Source organism: Ambystoma mexicanum, chromosome 2p (genome assembly GCF_040938575.1).
Source record: "Ambystoma mexicanum isolate Mex_15411 chromosome 2p, UKY_AmexF1_1, whole genome shotgun sequence".
In the NCBI taxonomy this organism is placed as follows: domain Eukaryota; kingdom Metazoa; phylum Chordata; class Amphibia; order Caudata; family Ambystomatidae; genus Ambystoma; species Ambystoma mexicanum.
The window spans coordinates 1306131376-1306149994 of NC_090923.1; the positions used below are offsets into that span (position 1 = coordinate 1306131376).

The following is an 18619-nucleotide window of genomic DNA, read 5'->3' on the forward strand; positions in this document are numbered from 1 at the left end:
CATACATAAAAAGATATGAGGATATGAGACCTCCACTGGGAGCGCAATAGAGGAAACGGAGTGGGCTAAGCTGTGGGAACATATCCCTGAACTGACGAGACTTCTCCAGATCCCGAAATTTGGCTAAAACTAATGTTCCAGTGGCACCTAACGCCAACTAGAATTCACAAGATGTACCCGGGCACCTCTGCGAGGTGCTGGAGGGAATGCCGTGGGGAAGGAACATAGAGCCACATCTGGTGGGAATGCCACAAGATAGATCAGTTTTGGGTGGGGATACAGGCAGCAATTGAGCCAGGTACTAGAGGTAAACATCAAGGGGATCAGGGGCCTTGCAATGATAGGCCTAGATGGCACACTAGAGCAACTGAATTCAAAGCCGTCCCGCAAGACCTACGCGATGATGGCAGCGGCCTTAGTACTGGCACACAAATGGAAGTCCAAGGACCCTCCTCTGGACCATGAATGGGTTGCAAAGATTTGGAACATTGTGGACATGGAGTTGCTCACCTACTCCATCCAGGGGGACCGCAAAAGGTTCCACTCTGACTGGTGAAGCCTACTAAGATACCTAAGGGAATGTGCTTGATCGGTGTGGTGCCCTAGGAGCATGGGCATCCTGGGAATAACCGACCGCCCAGAGGAAGGGTAAATATGAAGTACTCATCCCGTCAACTTTAACAAAGGACTGATGCCGAAGAGAGACTCCGCTATCCCGCAGCCAAAATGGGGCGCTTTGCCAATGGACCGCCACCCGGATTGAGGGGGGAGGGAGGAGGCAGAAAGGGGAGGAGGGGGATACTTCCAGATGGAATGTGTTATTGTTGGAAAATGTCAATAAAAAGTTTTGGAAAAAGAGTAGTGGACTCACTTTCTACAAGTGGGTCTGAGCAGTCTCTTGTAAACATTGGGCCTGTTTCACAATGATCTGCACAGGAGAAAATCAAAGTGCCTGAGAGCATCCCAGGGTTTGCACCAAATTCCTTCTACTGCATTGCAGATCTTAAAACTGGAGCAAATCTTGAATTTGTAGAGGAGCAGGTAAACGTTTTCTTGCCAGTTCCCACCCCCTCACCACTGTTGTATTAGAACAGTCAAAGAAAAGCCATAGATGGGACCCATGTATCGTCCCTACACAGCATTGAGTGTATGAGAGACTTTATGCACTCAACAGCCAATCAGAGTGCCCTCGCACTGAAAGCATGTAAGGATGTTGGCTGGAAGAAAGCTACATGGAAGGATGTCTCTTGCCAAGATGTCAGAATGCATCTGTGAATATCGTGGATGTGCGTTAAATAAAATCTGACGAGGACGAAGTGATGTTATGAAGAAGATATATGAACCTATGTTGAAACGATATGAAATTAAGTAACAATGTAGTTGAAGAATTAATAGTAACCAGAACCTAAAACTAAAGTAATCCTGGATTGAACTGCTTATAGCAGCTTGCTATAGAGGAATATATAACGTGGCAAGAACGGCCATACTACGAAAATGGACGAGAGCTCATGTCAAATTTAACCAAGCTACCTCAGACAGGTCAAGGCTGTAAGAATCGGGAGACGCGGAAAGACAGCACCGTGAGCAGACCCAATGAGAAGTCAAAGTTGGGCCAGAACTAAGATGCTATTTTGGGGGATAAGCACAAAGCGAGTACATGGATAAGCTCTGAATGTGGAACATTCTTCATAGATGGAAGACGAAAACATCTGAGAGCTTAACTGCTGGTCAATCAAAAGTGTATAAAGTTCGTATGAGAGAGTGAGCTGGTCTCTGGAGGCCAAGAAGAGCAACAGCACCTTGCATAAATAAATCAAATAACAATAAATGCAAGGCTGAAATTGACAAATTCGTGGTCTTTTCGCATGTGACCCAGAAGTCGAAAAAACAAAGGCTATTCATTAGAGCCTTAAGCGAAGATAGTGGTGTGCTCACACTCCCTTCAATGTTCAGAACCGTGAGCAGTAAAAAGGTCAACTACAAGCTGAAGACTTTGGCTGATGGCCTACCGATGACAGATGGGCTTATTGGGAAAATGGGGAGTAATTTGACGGGATTCAAACACCTATGTTTTGTTTCATGTACGTGCTGCTAAACGAGCTAAAAGTCCATGGTTGGAATACAATGCCAACCAATCAGTGGGGCTGGGGGACAACCGAACATACAAAGTTGCAGGAGCCAATCCCCTGATGTTTTGTCTGCTATAATCAGTACTGTGTGTGTTTTGGAGGTAGTTCAAGGCGTGCCCTACAGACAAGGGGTAGCCAATGAAGCACTGATCCTTGTATATTCTATACGTGATATGTTCCCTTCACCAATCCCTTCCCTCAATAGGTTTTGTATTTTTGTCATTTCGAATGCCATCATAGATGGTGCATATTGAGGTACAATACCTCCATGTAATCAAGCTGCTGTGAGAGTTCAAGCATCAGTCTGATGTTTGTCAGGTCTTCCTGCTTTATTAAACTGAGAATAAATTAGTACTTTGCCATACTCCGAGTCTCTTATTTAGTCCAAGATCTATTTAATTCCATCTAGCACAAAAGATGCTTCAAGGTGCTAGAGCACATATTGCATGGCGAATCTGAGTTACCTTTAGGCAAACATTTGTGAAACGCATTTGCATATGAGCTTTTTCAGAAATGTCTGGTCTGAGTTTGTTTTGGTTGCAGGCTTTTTGAAACCGGTCTAAAGGAGCTGGTGGAAATCTGAGATGAGCATCTTCTGATTTGCTGCAGTGCACACTTTTGTGAATCGAGCCCATGGCAATTTGTTTGGTTAAAATTATCACCTATTGCGTGCGTTTGTTGTCACCTGAACTATTTATTTTATTTTCTTGCCGATGAGTACCAATTTTAGGGTTGCAATTGGACTTGGTCAACTGTTTTTATAATACATATTCCTTTGCTGTCCAACTTAGTCCGTTATTCTCCACTGTGAAATGTGAGAGGAGGCCTGGAATGGTTTCCTTAAAGTCAAAGCCACTTATTTATGACTGCGTTGTTTTAAGTGTATTACTGGTAACTATCTGCTGTCACTGTTCTGCAGGTACTAGACTCACTGCTGCTTCATGCGCACAAGCCACCAGAATGTATACTTTGTGAATTGTAATTGGTGATTATTTGCATTGCAGGTGGAGCTTTTGAATGGGATGATGACTTCTCTTCCCCAGACCCATCATATCTTTCTAAAACTGCCAGCAGCCTCATCGGTCCCAAGACTTCTGTTCAAGCATCAAAGTATTTCTCACCACCACCACCTACCAGGAGTCAGGAAGAAAGTTGGGTGCATTCCTCAACGTATTCTCGATTCTCGATTTCTCCGGCAAACATAGCAAGCTTTTCTATCACACATCTTACAGATTCAGACATTGAACAAGGTAAGGGATGATGTTGCATGCGTTCTACGCTAGGAGCATTTGCTGTTGAATACCAATGGTAGCTGTAAAGTTATTTTGTGGAGACGTTTCCTTTGTTTTGTTAGAAGTGCTCCTTGGACATTATCTTTTTGTATGGAACTACCCATTTAGAAAGCTACTACACTTTTAGTATTTGATATCGTTTATAATACCAGGACCAGCTCTACTTGTGCAAGTTTAGTCTTTCCCTCATCTGCACACAATTAGCATACCCCATAACACCAACCTTCATCAAATGCTTGAGTTTAATTATTTCTTGTCATTGGTATATACTTAGCTGGAATTTAACAAACAATTTATTTGGCAAGTTTCAGACCTCAAAGAAAATGTAGTGAGCATAAAAAGCTTATGGAGGAAAGGAACTTTTGTTTTAATAGGTAAAGCCTAGAGTGCATGCTCAAGTGTTCATCTCTTCCGATCACCAGATGGCAAATACGATCACCTTAAGTTAATTAGACAGCAGTACTTTTTAACACTTCCTTAAAATACTCCTAAACCGCATTACTCATTACGTCCTTGAAACATCAGTGAGCATGTTTTACCGGTTTTAATCGCTGTACTTCAAATAGTCACTGTTTAGTGGAAGAATAACAGACTTTTTATTTTTGTAAATGTTTTACTTTGTGGTACATTTGTGCCCAAAAAGAAAGATAGTATTGGAGTCTATTTTTATTTGAAATATCTGGTTCATTTATCAAACACATCTGTAACTTATCCCGGTTTGCAGTTCTATAAACACCTGTAGGCCACTTAAGGTTTTCAGTGGCACTTCTCACAATACGCTAACCATGTTTTTCTTATGAGTACAGCAAGGTGCTGCATTTTAGCACAGATATTAGTGTTCAGATAGTTGTTTTGGCACCTATTAGACCTTCTCTCACCACCACCTCCTTGTTGATGTTGGTCTCTTATTTTTTTTCTAGTACATTCTTTTAGTATTCTGTTTTCCGATCACGTCTTAAACATTCGTTGTGTTTCTTATGGTTTGTAATATTTGTTCCCCCACTAGAAGTTTTGTAGATCAGTACAACATTAGATGTAGGTTTGCGTTTCTGTTGCTAAAGAAGCTGAACAACTGTAGTAGTAACAGCTGCATTGTTCCTAATAAGCATGAAAGGTTGAGACTTTGGCTTCTCAATATTGTACAATGTGTTACTTTGAAATATCTTCATTCAGTCTCTTAGTGATGTTTAGCAGACCCAAAGCTAACCAGAAATCCTTCTGGTTGTGTGGGTGAGGTTTAGCAAGTAGCATAAATAAATGTGCCTTTTTGTTATCATTCGGGTCCCCTCAAAAACTGAATGGGAAATGCAGTCCGGTAGAACAGTAACCTGCCATGCATACAATGATGGCAAAGGGTTTTGTATTTACCAATATATTAAGACTGAGAAGGCTGTCCAAGAACAGAAAGATTATTCAGTTGCCCTTTCAATTGCAGAGATAGCAGTGGGCTTAAAGGCTCAAGAGTGAAATTAACCCTCTGGCCCTGATTTCCAGTGGATTTATTTAAGTGATAAACAAATCTGAGGCTCCTGTTTGGTATTACCTTTTAAGGCATAACTGAGGTGTTCATTTCCAGGTTGACAGTGGTAATAGTACCGACTTTTATAAGCGGGGAGGGCAGAGGAGCTCCTAATTATCGACCCATCTCCCTATTAGATCTGTTTTGCAAAATCTATGCTAAAGTCCTTATAGCTCGATTGGATAGAGACTAGTTGAGTCATCTCCCAGTGGCATTCCATAGACCATTAAGCACTATTGGCTTGAGTGAGTTTTAGGCTTTTCTTGATAGTACAGAAATGTCATATCGGAGAGTTGGCAGACTGCAGTTATCACACCAATCTGTAAGAAGAGCGATCAAACTGATCCTACCAACTGTCGTCCGATTGCCCTTCTTGATGCAGATAGTAAGACTTTTGCTGTGGCCGTCCTTATGGAACTGGAATGCTGGGCAGAATCAAACGGCATTCTAGATAAATGTCAAATAGGCTTTAGGAAGGGCATGTCGACCACTCTGAATGGCCTTATTGTAAATATGCTCTGGGATTGCTCCTGGAAGGCAGGCAATTCTCCTCTGTACATGGCCATGATTGACCTTTACAAAGCCTTTAACACTATAAATAGATCTTGACTTTGGGTAAAATTAAGATCGTGGGGCACCCGTTCCCCCCCACCCCCCCCCACCAGGCCTATTGGCAATAATTGTCCATTTGCACCAAAATACAAAGATTCAGGTCAGGCTAGATTTTCAGGGACATCTTTCGAGCCCAATAAATATGGAAAGGGGAGTGAGTCAGGGTTGCGTACCTGTACCCTGCCTGTTTCATTTGTATCTGGCCGACCTGAAGGAGTCTTTGTGTGCGAATACTCTAGCTAGTCCCAGGATTGGAACTCGTAAGATCTGATAGCATTTTGTGGTTTCCTCCTTTTAGACTTTACCCCTCGTGGTATACGACTGCTGACAGTGATAATTGGGTATGCAGAATAAAATTAGCTCCCGATTAATCCTAGCAAGACCCAGATCATGAGGTTTAGTAACCTGTCCAAAAAAAGGGCTGGTGTTAGATGGTCCTTGGATTTGCAGACCATTGCATTGATGAGGGAATGTACCTACCTTGGCTTTCGATTGGCGACTCACCCGAATATGAAGTAGGCGGAGCGTAGGTTAAAGGCCAAGGTAGATCAAATCAATGTCAAATGAAGAACATTTATGGATACTATGTTTTCCATATTACCATTTGATAGTTTTATGAAGGTAAAGCCATACCTCCCATACTATATGGCACGGATATAGAATATCAGGCTTAGAATTTGAATTGGGCTGTGGGCAGTCTTTGGAAGAGTGTTGGGTCTCCCACAGTCTCTTCCCATTTCTGTTCTCTGATAGGAGCTAGGTCTGAATTCATGAAGGGCCAGCGTGGATTGGATATTGTACAACTGTACTCGTCTATTAGATATTCAGACTAACTCCATGTTTGTGGAGGGACTTCAAGAGGAGATTGGGCAGACCCAATCCCTTCCTGAGGAAACTAACAAGGTGTTATATTTTAAGTATGGCATTTAAAACCATGAAGGACTTAATCGATGATACCAACAGTGTAAAAAAGGCTCTAATGGGGCCGGATTGGGTAAGGACTATTGATAATGTCCACTCATTAAAGCTCCCTGGCAGTCACTCATTTTTTGATATACCCAAAGGGGTTGTTCCAGCTTACTTGAGGACATTTCCAGATCATAGAGAAACAGATGTGCTCTTAAGATGTTGTCTGAACCTGCTTCCAATGGGGCAATTATGGCTAGTAGAGCAAAGGAGAAAGTTGTGAAGGATATTATTGCTCTATGCCAAAGACAAACTAAGCAATCCCTACAACATAATCTAATTGAGTGCATGGGACCACAAGAACTGTTGAGGTCCCCTTTTTCTTTTGTTCACAATGAAGACTGGCTCCAGACAGAAGAATTTTGGCAAAGACTCCTCTGGCCATGAAACATTTGTATCCATTGAACCTATAAAAGTACTAAACTCGTCTGTCCTCTGGCCATGACAGTTTTTTATCCATCAAACCTATAAAAGTACTAAACACACTTTTTTTGATTAATGATGCAGTTTTGTACTGAGTTGGAAAACCAAAGGACTGGCTGGAATAACTGAAATCTATTATTTTTGATTTGTTATGTAATGAATTTGTGTTCTGATAAGGATGGGAAAAGTCATGTATGACTGCAACCCATTAATAATAAAAAAGAGAAGTCCTATTATGGAAAAGGGAGCTTTACAACGGTACATTCTTGCCCTAGCTGTTTTCCCTTTATATAAATGCAATCGCAGAAGCAGTGACAATGCCCCATCATTAAATGGATTGGCATCCTTCTATTTTCTGATGGTTCGTGGTGTTCTCCAAAACAGTGTGCAGAATGAAAAAAATTTATAAAATAACTGAGTTGTGTGAAGTCAAGATGCTGGGGATTAACTACCAGAAGACCAAGGTCTTGCCATTATGTGGGAAAAGATGCATGCTAAATGTTGTCAACTTAAATGGGCTCCTGTCAGGAGGTTAACTCCTATTTAGAGTTTCGATTACATCCAAGGGGTGTTAGGATAAGCAGGTATCTAAAAGTAACTTCATTCTGATCCAACACAGCAGAGCTATTCGGTTTGCAGGGCAGCTTGAGCAATGTTTGGTCCGACCAGCTCTCAAAATCTATAAAATAAATTCACAACAAACCTCACTTTATGGTGCCGGACTGTGTGACCATTAAAATATCAAATCTTATGTGAAAAATCTTTTTTTTTTTAAACGAATGTCAAGGCTTTCTCTATTGGCACCAAATTAACATTTTGGTTGCAAGACCCGTCTTTCCTTAAACCTATTATGTATTGGATCAAGCTAAAGACCGCAACTTGCTCTCTATTAAGAGGCCCTACTGGATGTATTAGGGCAGTAAGAATATAGATCTCACCCTCGGTTTGTACAGGTAGAATCTATCTTAAGATAAAATTCAGAGTTATGGAGTAATTCTATTTGTGGCAGTAATGACTCATTTGAATGCATTGTCCTCCCACGTATTCCTTATCTTTGATATTTCCCAATATCCAGGTTGCTGCCTCAGAATTATTTAAGTAGAGGGCGCTGTGCGTCGAATTCTGGTGGAGTCGATGTCCCTCGGAGGCCTCCATCTCGACGTCACCACAGGTGTATAGCGTGCTAGCGCCCGTTGCTCTGATCCATTTTTCCGCGCTTCACTGCTTCGGTAACTTAACGCTTGGTTACGTGAGATGCTTCGAGTTTCTGAGAGGATTTAATCGCGTTTTCGAAGGGATGGCTTCTTCATCGGCTCGGTCTACTTCTTGGTCCAGATTTAAAGTGCTGGGACTGCAGTGCTAAAATGTCCATGACGGACCCACAAAGGGTATGCCTGTGGTGTCTGTGGTCAGAACATCCGTGCTGGGAGTGTGACTAATGCATGCCTATGAAGGCCAAGGCCTTGAGAAAGCACAGAGGGAAGTTGGAGAGAGGTAGGCCTCGGAAATCTATTACCCCCCCTCCAAACGTAAATCGAATGACGAGTCAAAGCCTTTGTCTCCTCGTCATAAAAAACCTAAACGCTCCCGTTCGTGAAATGGGTTGCATCATTCCTCATCTTTGAGGCATGTCTAAAAGAGGCGGCATAGGTCGCCGTCCACTTCTAATCCAGTTCACCCAAACGGGTCATTTGTCCCTCAAAACATAGTGTTAGTATAGTGAAGGTCGAGAACACAGCCTTGCCCCTCTCCACAACACCTAGAGGCGATACCCAGTCAAAACACCTGGTAAGCACAAGAGCCGTGAGTCTTCGAACCCGGCTGTGGAAACTTCTCGAGGGAGAGCCTCCATGACGTACACAAAATCGTCGACAGACGCTGAAAGAAACCCCTACGGTAAGCCTGAGAAGCGTGTCTTCAACGCCCTCGACACCAAAATAGGAGAAGCCATAGACTAGTGTGTCGACCTCCTCGACGCCGTATATGCCAATTACTTGCGCTATCGTCGACAACCTCGATGTTTATGTCAACGATTTCAACACTGTCAGAACCCATTATGACGTCTATAGCGCCTTCTTCTTTTGAGAAGATTAAAAACACTGCAACCTTGCTCAGAGTATTTTAAAACTTTCTTCAGTTTATGAAGATGCAAAGGGGTCATCTGAGGAGGAAAGACCATTTGGTCTTGAATATGGGACACCTTCTGTACCCGAGTAACTCTTATCAGAAGAGTCTCGTACAAAAAACTTGCAGGACTGTCTTCATGAGGTGAGTGGCATTGATACTTCCCCCTGAAATTGATTTTGATACGGCAGATCCAGGAGATCATGCCGAAGCAACATATAAACAACTCATGACAAGGGTCATGGAATATATGGAATGGTCCAGACCAACACCTGTTTTCGAACAGGACGATTTAACAGACATATTGGATAAAAGTCCACAGGAAGACCCAATTGTCCCATTTCATAGGGTTCTGCAAAGGATGGTAACTTCCAATTGGGAAATGCCTTAGGTTGTCCCAGCAGTGAATAAGATGCTAATAGCCAAATACAGAGCTTCTACTTCTGATCCTTTGTACCTTTCAAAACATCCAACACCAGAAAGCTTGGTAGTACAAGCAGCTACTTCTTCTGGTAGGCAAAATGCCTACCCCACAAGATATGGATAACAAAAGATATGATGCCACGGCCAAGAAGGTTTTCTCAGGCAGTAGAATGGCGTTAAAATCTGCTAATGCCACGTGCACGCTGGTGAGATTTACCCACACCCTTTGGGAGTGTATTGCTATGGCAGCTGACCACATCCCCCGATGGGGAGGAACAAGACTGTTTCTTGAACATTGTCAAGGATGGGAAGGAAGCTATGTGCGAATCCCTCCAGACTGGTCTTGACTCTGAGGCATGGCTGCTAGTAGAATGATCCGCAGATTTGCGTGGTTGTTTAAGTCAGGATTTGCCCCAGACGTTCAATCCAGACTTCTCAACTTGCCCTTTGGTGGCACATCTCTATTTGGGAATTAAGCTGATGTGAGTTTGGAGAAGCTGCAAACTTCCAAGGCGGCGGCCAAATCCTTGGAGCTGCAATAAGACAAACTCCAAACCGTCCCACAGGTGCGCCCTGGAGGGGTAGGTCCTTTTGCTATTCCACATTCAGAAGGGGCAGAGGACAGCCAGCTCATAGAGGTAAAAGAAGATTCCCCCGTGGTGGACAGGGTAGAGGTACTAAGACAGCAACAGCAGGGGCTGCTTTACCCTAAGCCACTCCAAAACCTCTCGGAGGTCTTACATCACAAGACGACAGTAGGCGGCAGGTTGTCACAGCATCTGACAGAATTGCAGGCTATTACTTCAGATGCTTGGGCATTTGGAACAGTTGCCCAAGGTTACTGCCTAACTTTCCTGCAAATCCGTCAGTCATCCACCGGGGAACAACTCTTTGAAGGTTCTGTATCTGCTCCTTATGCAGGAGATTTTAACAAAAGGTGCTATAGAACCAGTACCTGTAGCGGAGAGGAACAAGGGTTGGTGGTACTCTTATTTTCTAATTCCAAAGAAGGACGGCAGAGTGAGACCCATCTTAGACTTAAGAGACTTGAACAAGTTCCTCAGGAAGGACAAGTTCAAGATGGTAACCCTTTCTCCGATCCTTCAGGCTCTCCAGCTTCAGGATTGGATGGTATCGTTGGACCTCCAGAATGCTTACTTTCATGTGACAATTCATCACAAGCACAGACAGTACCTGAGGTTCGCCATTGGCAGCTCTCAATATCAGTTTCGGGTGTGCCATTTGGGCTAACCTCCGCCCAAGGGTTTTCACAAGCTAATGGCGGTTGTGGCAGCGAGTCTCGGGAGAGGGGGGATTCACGTCTACCCCTACCTGGACGATTGGCTGATCAGGGTCAGTTACCCCAGAACAAGCCCTAGATCATCTCAGCTATACTTGCCACTCCCTCCACATGCTGGGCTTCTCCCTCAACTTCAAGAAGACCCACATGATGCCATCACAAAGACTCCAGTTTATCGCATCAATCCTGGGAGCATCCCTGGGAAAATCCTTGGCACCAGAGGTGAGGGCTCAAGACATTCTGCAGATGGTGACAAATTTCCATAATCCCTAACATCTACCAGCCTTTGATTTTCTGAGGTAGATTGGCCTCATGGCATCCTGCATTTTTCTGGTGCCACAGGCTCATCTGAGAAGGAGATCCCTCCAATGGGCTCTCAGGACCCAGTGGTCACAGTTCTCAGGAAGGATGTCAGATCTCCTACAAATCCCAAACAGTCTCACTGGACCGTCAGTGGTGGGCTGGGGGAAAATCTTGAAAGGAGAACCTTTTTGGCAACCATGGCCAGAGATAACTGTAGTGACGGACACCTCACTGACAGGGTGGAGAGCCCATACCAACGATTTGACCATCAGCGTCGTTCATCTCCATCGGAGTCCAAACTACATATCAACCTTTTAGATCTGAGGGCAATCGGACTAGCACTGAAGGCCTTCCTGCCATCTGTACAGGAAAGAATGGCCTGATAATGACGGACAACACAGTGGCCATGTACTACCTCAACAAGAGAGGTGGTGTAGGGTCACTACCACTGTGCAGAGAGGCAATGGGGCTCTGGTTCTGGGCATTTCAAGAAGGAATCTCTATCAGCAACCAAATCTTTATACCGCTGCCCTTGGAATAAATTATGTAGCTGGTGTAGAGAGAAAAATGTTAACCCTTTCTCATGCAATACACTGATGGGTGTTACCTTTTCTTTTGCACTTTGCTACCATCAAAGAGTGCTTTCCATCTTCAAGTGCGCTGCAGAGGAAGTCTCCTATTTTATGATTCCTCTGGTAATTCAATTCATAAAGGGAATTCATGATGTTTATCCCCCGACTCCATTTCAAGTCCCACTGTGGGATCTCAATTTGGATTTAAACTTTCTTATGGGTGCTCCGTTTGAGCCTCTTAATTCTTGTCCATTAAGACTCCTTACCTTAGTGGCAAAAACATCTGCCCGAAGGGTGAGTGAGCTTCAGGCTTTTCCTGCAAGCCGCCTCATACTTTTTTTTCATAAAGACCGAGTGGTATTAAAGATGAAGCCTAACTTTCTCCCCAAGGTTGTTTCTGAATTTCACATCATTCAGAAAATAACTTTACCCGGAGATGGCAGAGGATAAAAGGATGGTAAAGAGGAAGAAAGACTCCACAGACTTGACCCTAGGCATGCACTGAGTTTTTACATTACCAGATTGGCAAAACTGAGACCGAATGATCAGTTTGTTGGCTATACGGGTCATAAATTGGGTTGAGCCATCACCAAACAAACCATCTCTAGATGGATTATTTTAACAATTTCAGACTGTTAGACTGGCCGGTAAACACCCCCCAGAACATCCAAGTGCTCATTCGACAAGGGTGTTGCAACTTTGCTTTGCTGAGGGGAGTTCCAGTAAAGGATATTTGTGCAGCTGCCACATGGTCGTCTGCACACACCTTTACGAAATACTACAGTCTGGATTCCTCCACTAGCCAAGATTCTGCTTTTGGAAAAGCAGTTCTACACTCTGTGCATACTTGACCACTTGAATTTTACTCCCTCCTCCAAATGATTTAACTGCTTTGGCACTAACAGCATTAAAACACCAACCAGGAATTGAGCCCTCCAAATCGGGAACGCTGCTTCAATATTCTTCCCGATGGGATAGACATTATTTGTTCCAGTACGCTAAGCCAATAATTACGGTGCCTGTTCAGAGCATATCCGTAGCAACAATATGCCGTCATTGACACAGATCTACTTTAAATCTTGACCTCACCCACAGCTACATCAAGAGTTAACTGAGTGAATTGCGCCTCCCCTTCAGTGCGCGCATTAGAAACAGAGAGCCTTGAAAACGACTTTGTCGAAACACCTGTCGGCTAATCAACAATCATAACCTTAAACTGTACCAAGTGAATGTACACATACAACTTAATGTATTGGTGATTTATTCAAGAGTTTTTTGCAAGCACAGTAATATATTCAATAATGAGCTTAACAGGGGAGAGCGCGACTAGAGCATCATATTTGCATTGCTTTGGCAGTGTATCATAGATAAGGAATACGTGGGAGGACACAATCCATTCGAAGAACAAGTTACTTACCCATGGTAATGTTCTTTCGACTGGATGTTCCTCCCACGTATTCCTTATCAACCCTCCCATCCTACCCTGCAGTAAACTTCTCTTGCGGTTAGAGTCTGCACTCTCAAGGGGAGTAACCATCTAACTCAAGACAGTGCTTCGCTCTTCAAAACGGAACTGAGCAACGTGCGCTGCGTGTGCTACTTATACCTGTGGTGATGGAGACGGAGGCCTCCAAGGGACATTGACTCGACCAGACTTTGACGCACAGCGTCCCCTACTGCAAAAATAATTCCGAGGCAGCAGGCTGGATATTGGGAAATATCAAAGATAAGGAATACGTGGGAGGAACATCTAGTCGAAAGAACGTTATCATGGGTAAGTAACTTCATCTTCTCCAAGATGAACTCCAAGTACCACAATTGGGCTGAAGTGATGCATCTGATAAAAGCAATGGGTAGATCAGTGGTGGGATCTTCTCTTCGCTTTATAAATGTTTGTTTTACCCTCTCTGAATAATATAGATGCACCTTTTGCACGCACATTCCTTAAGGTTTGTTTGGGTATTCTCCCAGTGGCTGTGTTTAAGAACTGGAATAACGTCCTTGATACATTTCTAGAAGGTGAAGGCGAAAAAGAATCTGTTCAGCATTTTGTATTTGTGGCAGATATAGTATTCAGTGCCAGAATTTATAAAGACCTGTAGATCGATCAGAAATCTTGCATTCTGTAAATTATTTTTGCCACAGTGAATTAGAGAGCTTGGCACGGTAGTCTCTCATGAATTCAAACTGAATGAATGCCTTGAAGGAGGAATAGGTTACACGTTTGGAAAATAAGTCAGCCTGCACATTGCAAGATTAAGGCCATTGACTTTTGTGTTTTTTTCTTTTATTTGGATTATCAATTATTTTATTTCTTAACGCATGTTAGAATTGTATTTTGGATCAATGATTAATTGTTCTAACAATGTTTTTACTGTATTACCTTAAAGGGTTTTTCCTTAAACATAAATTGTGCTGAAATTGAAATCATTCAAAAGATGAAACACTTTCTTAAGAATTTAAATTCTTATGCAAGTCAAGTAAACTTAACAGTTGTTCGTAACGGGTATCCAAACAGCCTAGCCTAAATGATTCTCTACATCAGTGAGTTTTTAAACTGATGTGCATAGTCTTGTGATTTAAAGACTGCAGGGTCCTGAATAACTCATGAATTATCTTCACTGAGGTTGGTTTGAAAGTGGTTTGCCACATCAAATTTCACACTAACCTCAGCTAGTGGGAGTATACCATCATTTATATAGGTATAGGTAATGGCAGGATGGCTGCAGTACGCAGCACTGATAAGAATATCCGGCCCCTGGCAGGGAGGGTATTCTATACAGTACTCTTGCGTCCAGTCCCCTTTCCTCCATACTTCATAGGCGTCCCTCGCGAGGGACAGGAGACGGAACCTTTTTCACCAGAAAAAACCTTCTTCCCCTTCAAATTTAGAGGCGCGTGGGGGTGCGGCCCTTGGAACATGCTACGCCCTGATGCCGCCGCCACACCCCAGTCACCTTTTCCGGGTCGACTGGAACGGGCCGAATTCACCAGCGCTCCTGGTTTTGGCTTTGCCCATGTAATTTCACGCGCGGATACTTTGTCTTTTTGTCATTCAGGTACCCGGTCCTCCGGCGTCACGCTCCTCCCCGACGCATGTCGACTTCTACAGGGTTCAACAGGTGTCCATCCTGCGACGGGTTCTTCATAAAGACCCCCATGCCCTCTGCCTACGGTGCCTTAACCCAGACCAAGGCTGGCAAGCTTGTACCACGTGTGGCACGCTTTCCTCGAGGTCTCTGAAGAACAGACTGGCCAGGTGGAGGGAGCTCTTCCAGAGATAGTCTATCATCGATCCAAGCCCAAGGTAGGGCCGCCCTTTTCCAGTGTACCCCGCAAGGAAGACTCCTTCCCAAGGACTCGCCTGCGCGGGAGGCAATGCCTTGGTCCCGGTACCAGCACAAGTACAGAGACTGTATCAGCTACCGGCTGAAAGGCAGAGAGATCAGCAGATCCTCCTAGTACCTTCAGCATGTCCGAGAGGGTGCTTTATGCGGTTCTACCGGCAGATCAGCCGAGGGCGTAACGCCTATCGGGCCTATGCCTGAGGAACAGGAAAGGCCTCATGATCTACACTCCTGGACGGGGTGGGGCCCAGTGAGCCGAGCAACACGACGCAGGCATGTGTAAGGCAGCGCGGCAAGATGGCCGCCGCACCAGAAAATCCAGACATCTGGCTGATGCCCCTCCAGGGAAGGCAGGCGGAGGACAGTGTCTCGCGGTGGGACTGGTGTCAACCTGGTATGTGGCCTACAGCTTATCCTTCCTTTGCGCAAGGCGGGTTCCTGCTATGTCCATATGGGCAGGGCACGCAACAGCTCCAGCAGCCACCCGCTACCCCGTCAATATCACCTACCACCAATCCAGCCTGTGAGGACAGGTTCTTTGAAAAGTTCCTCGGGCTCATGAAATCTCCACAGATGGGGGGGGGGGGAGGGGGTCATCCTCAGGGATGCCATCAGGGACTTGCTCCCTCCAATTGTCCCGGCACCTTAGACCCCAGTACAGGCTCCTCTGGTCCCTGTTCAGCCTCAGCAACCCGCTCCGGCCCCCCAGCCGATTGCACAGGCAGTTCCGCACCAGCCTCCGGCTCCGGTCCCTGTACTGCAGCCCCTGGCTCCTAGCATTCCCCCTCCGGTGCCAGACCCTCCGGATCCGCAGGTGGCCACAGATGAGGACGACCCCCCCCTGACACGCCTTCTTCAGCCAAAGCCTTCCACGAACGACTGGCAGGGCTGGCAGAGTACTTGGGCCTTCCTCAACCAGAGGTCGAGCAACAAGCAGAGGGGGGTCCTCGCAGAAGTCCTCACGCTACGTCCTGTTGCCAAAACCGGCATCCCAATGCAGAAGGACATAGTTGCCTTTGCCAAAAAGGGTTGGCTCAAGCCCCACTCAGCCCAGCCGGGACTCCAAGTACAGGCAGATGGAGGGGATACGCTCTTGCTATCGGCCCATCCTCAGCCATACTCCTCGGTGCTCGCTGCGGCATCACTGTACTCCAAGCCTTAGTCGTCCTCAGCCTCCTCCTCTGCGGCGCTGCTAGGCAAGGAGGAAAAAGCTGTATTCCAACTCGTCCTTGCACCTGCGTCAGGCCAACGCAGATGCCACGTTCGCAGCTGTTAACAAGAGGCTCTGGTGGGAAATTGCGGATATCCTTCCAGAGCTTCTGGCACAGAGCCAATCCCGATTCAAGGCGGAATTGGCGGAGGCCAAGATCGTGGCACAGGACATCATGAAGTCCTCCGTGGCCCACATTGACACCTCTGGCCGTGCCATCTGTATTGCCACGGACATGAGAAGAACGGCCTGGCTCCGTGCTACGAAATTTAACCCAGATGTCCAGGAACGCATACTTGATCTTCCGTTCCAAGGGGGTGACCTCTTCACACCACAACGGACGAGGAGCTGGATTAAAAGAAAAAACGCTCTCAAACGGCCAAGTCTGTACCCATTCTTACAAAGAGCATGCCCAAACCGAACACCCAGTCACAGCAACGCTCTGAGAAAAGGCGTACATACAGAGGTTTCCGCGCCTTCCAATAGCAGAGGTCTAGGCAGCCTGTCTGTTCGCCTTCCCAGCATTGGCGCAAACAACAAAAAGGGGGCCCGGGGGTAGTAAGGGCTTTTTCCAGTCCCCCTTCTCCGCAGCAGCCTCGGAGGGAAAGAAGGCATGACACGCCCCTCCGGGTCCAGGTGTCTCCAGTTGGGGGGGCAGGCTTGCTCTCCATGGGCATTTTTGGTGCCAGAATTTCTCAGACCCCTGGATCCTCTCTGTAGCCTCCACGGGGTTCCACCTCCCTATCCCAGCCTCTCCTCTCCTCCCCTCCCACAGGTTTGGACAGCAACTTTTTGCGGAGATCCGCTCATTCGTCGAGAGCCAGGCGGTGGAGGAAGTCCCGGCCTCCCAGCGAGGCTTGGGCTTTTACTCCAAGATTTTCGCCATTCAGAAAAAGAACCAGGGAGGTCTGAGAGTTGTGCTGGACCTTTCCACCCTTAACCTCTCCCTACATCTACAAAAAATCACGATGGTTACGCCAGCTTTGATAGTGGAGACATTGTGCAAGGGAGTTCAGACGCGTATCTACACGTCCCGATCTGGCAGCCTCCTCATTCCTTTCTACCATTCAGGATCATGGGCTACCATCTCCAATACAAGGTGCTCCCTTTCGGCCTCAACTTGGCCCCCAGGGTCTTTACCAGGCTGATGAACTCAGTGGGGGCCCTCCTCGTGTCGCAGGGCCACCACATCTACCCGTACCTCCACGACTGGCTCGTCAGGGCTACATCTCTGGAATTGGTGCGCCATACTTCCCACGCTCTTATGAACACATTGCACTAGCTGGGTTTTTCACTCAACCTCAAGAAGTCTCAGCTGCAGCCCACGCAGAGACTGACCTTCTTGGGCCTCATTTGGGACACGTGCTCCAAGAAATGTTTTCCGTCAGAGGACAAGATTACAACCATCAAGAGGGCCATGGCGCACTTTCTCAGCAGAGATGTGACCTCGGCTTGGTGGTACCAACACCTACTGGGTCTTGTGGCAGCAGTCCTCTTGGCCGCCCCCCCACACGAGACTCGGGATGAGGAGATAACAGCTGCACTTTGCCGCTTCCTGGAACCAGGAATGGGGCCATCAGTCGGAGATGATCAACGTTCCTCTGTCGCTTCACCCAGACCTCACTTGGTGGTCCAGGGACTGCAACCTGCGGACGGACAAGCCTTTTCGGCAACCTACACCACAGGTCACCATCACCACGGACTCCTCTCTCGACGGTTGGCCGGCCTCCCTGAACAACCACTGCATCCATGGCACCTGGAGCCGGCAGGAGTACCCCATAAATTGGCTGGAAGTGAAGGCCATCTGGCTGGCGCTCAGGGCCTTCCTTCTGGTTATCGAGAGCAAAGTCGTCCTCATTGGACGGAAAACTCGACCAGCATGTTCTATGTCAACAAGCAAGGAGGTACCAGACCCTACCTCCTCAAACCCCCCCCCCCACTGTGCAGGTTGGCAGTCAGCATGCAGGAGTGGGCCCTGGAGAACAATATCTACCTCCAGGGCGGTCTACCTGTCGGTGGAATCCAACCTGGAGGCAGGCAGGCTCAGCAGAATAAGAGCGGACAGCTACGAGTGGCAGTTGAACGACCTAGTGCTGCAGGAGATCTTTCGTGAATGGGGTCACCCTGAAATGGACCTCTTTGCCTCCGGGGGTAACAAGAAGTGCCAACTGTTCGCCTCCTGGCAGGATCCAGGCCCGGGGTCCCTGGGCGATGCCTTTCAGATCAAATGAGACGGAATGACAGCATACTCCTTTCTGCCCACTCCCCTGATTCATGAGGTGATATGCAAGATCAAGGAGTCTCGCCTCCTTAGCATCATCCTAGTAGCTCCATGGTGGCCAGCCAGACCATGGTTTTCGGAGCTGCTCAGCCTATCGGAGAGGCCTCCCATTTGTCTG

General features: G+C 46.3%; 1 protein-coding gene across 1 annotated transcript in view; it reads left to right on the plus strand.

Moving 5' to 3' along the window:
• Window positions 1–18619, plus strand: part of LMTK2 (lemur tyrosine kinase 2) — a 471403-nt gene that overhangs the window by 398380 nt on the left and 54404 nt on the right. Inside the window, exon 13 of the mRNA XM_069645647.1 lies at window positions 3134–3379. Coding sequence (XP_069501748.1) covers window positions 3134–3379 — 246 coding nt within the window. The remainder of the gene's footprint in view (window positions 1–3133; window positions 3380–18619) is intronic.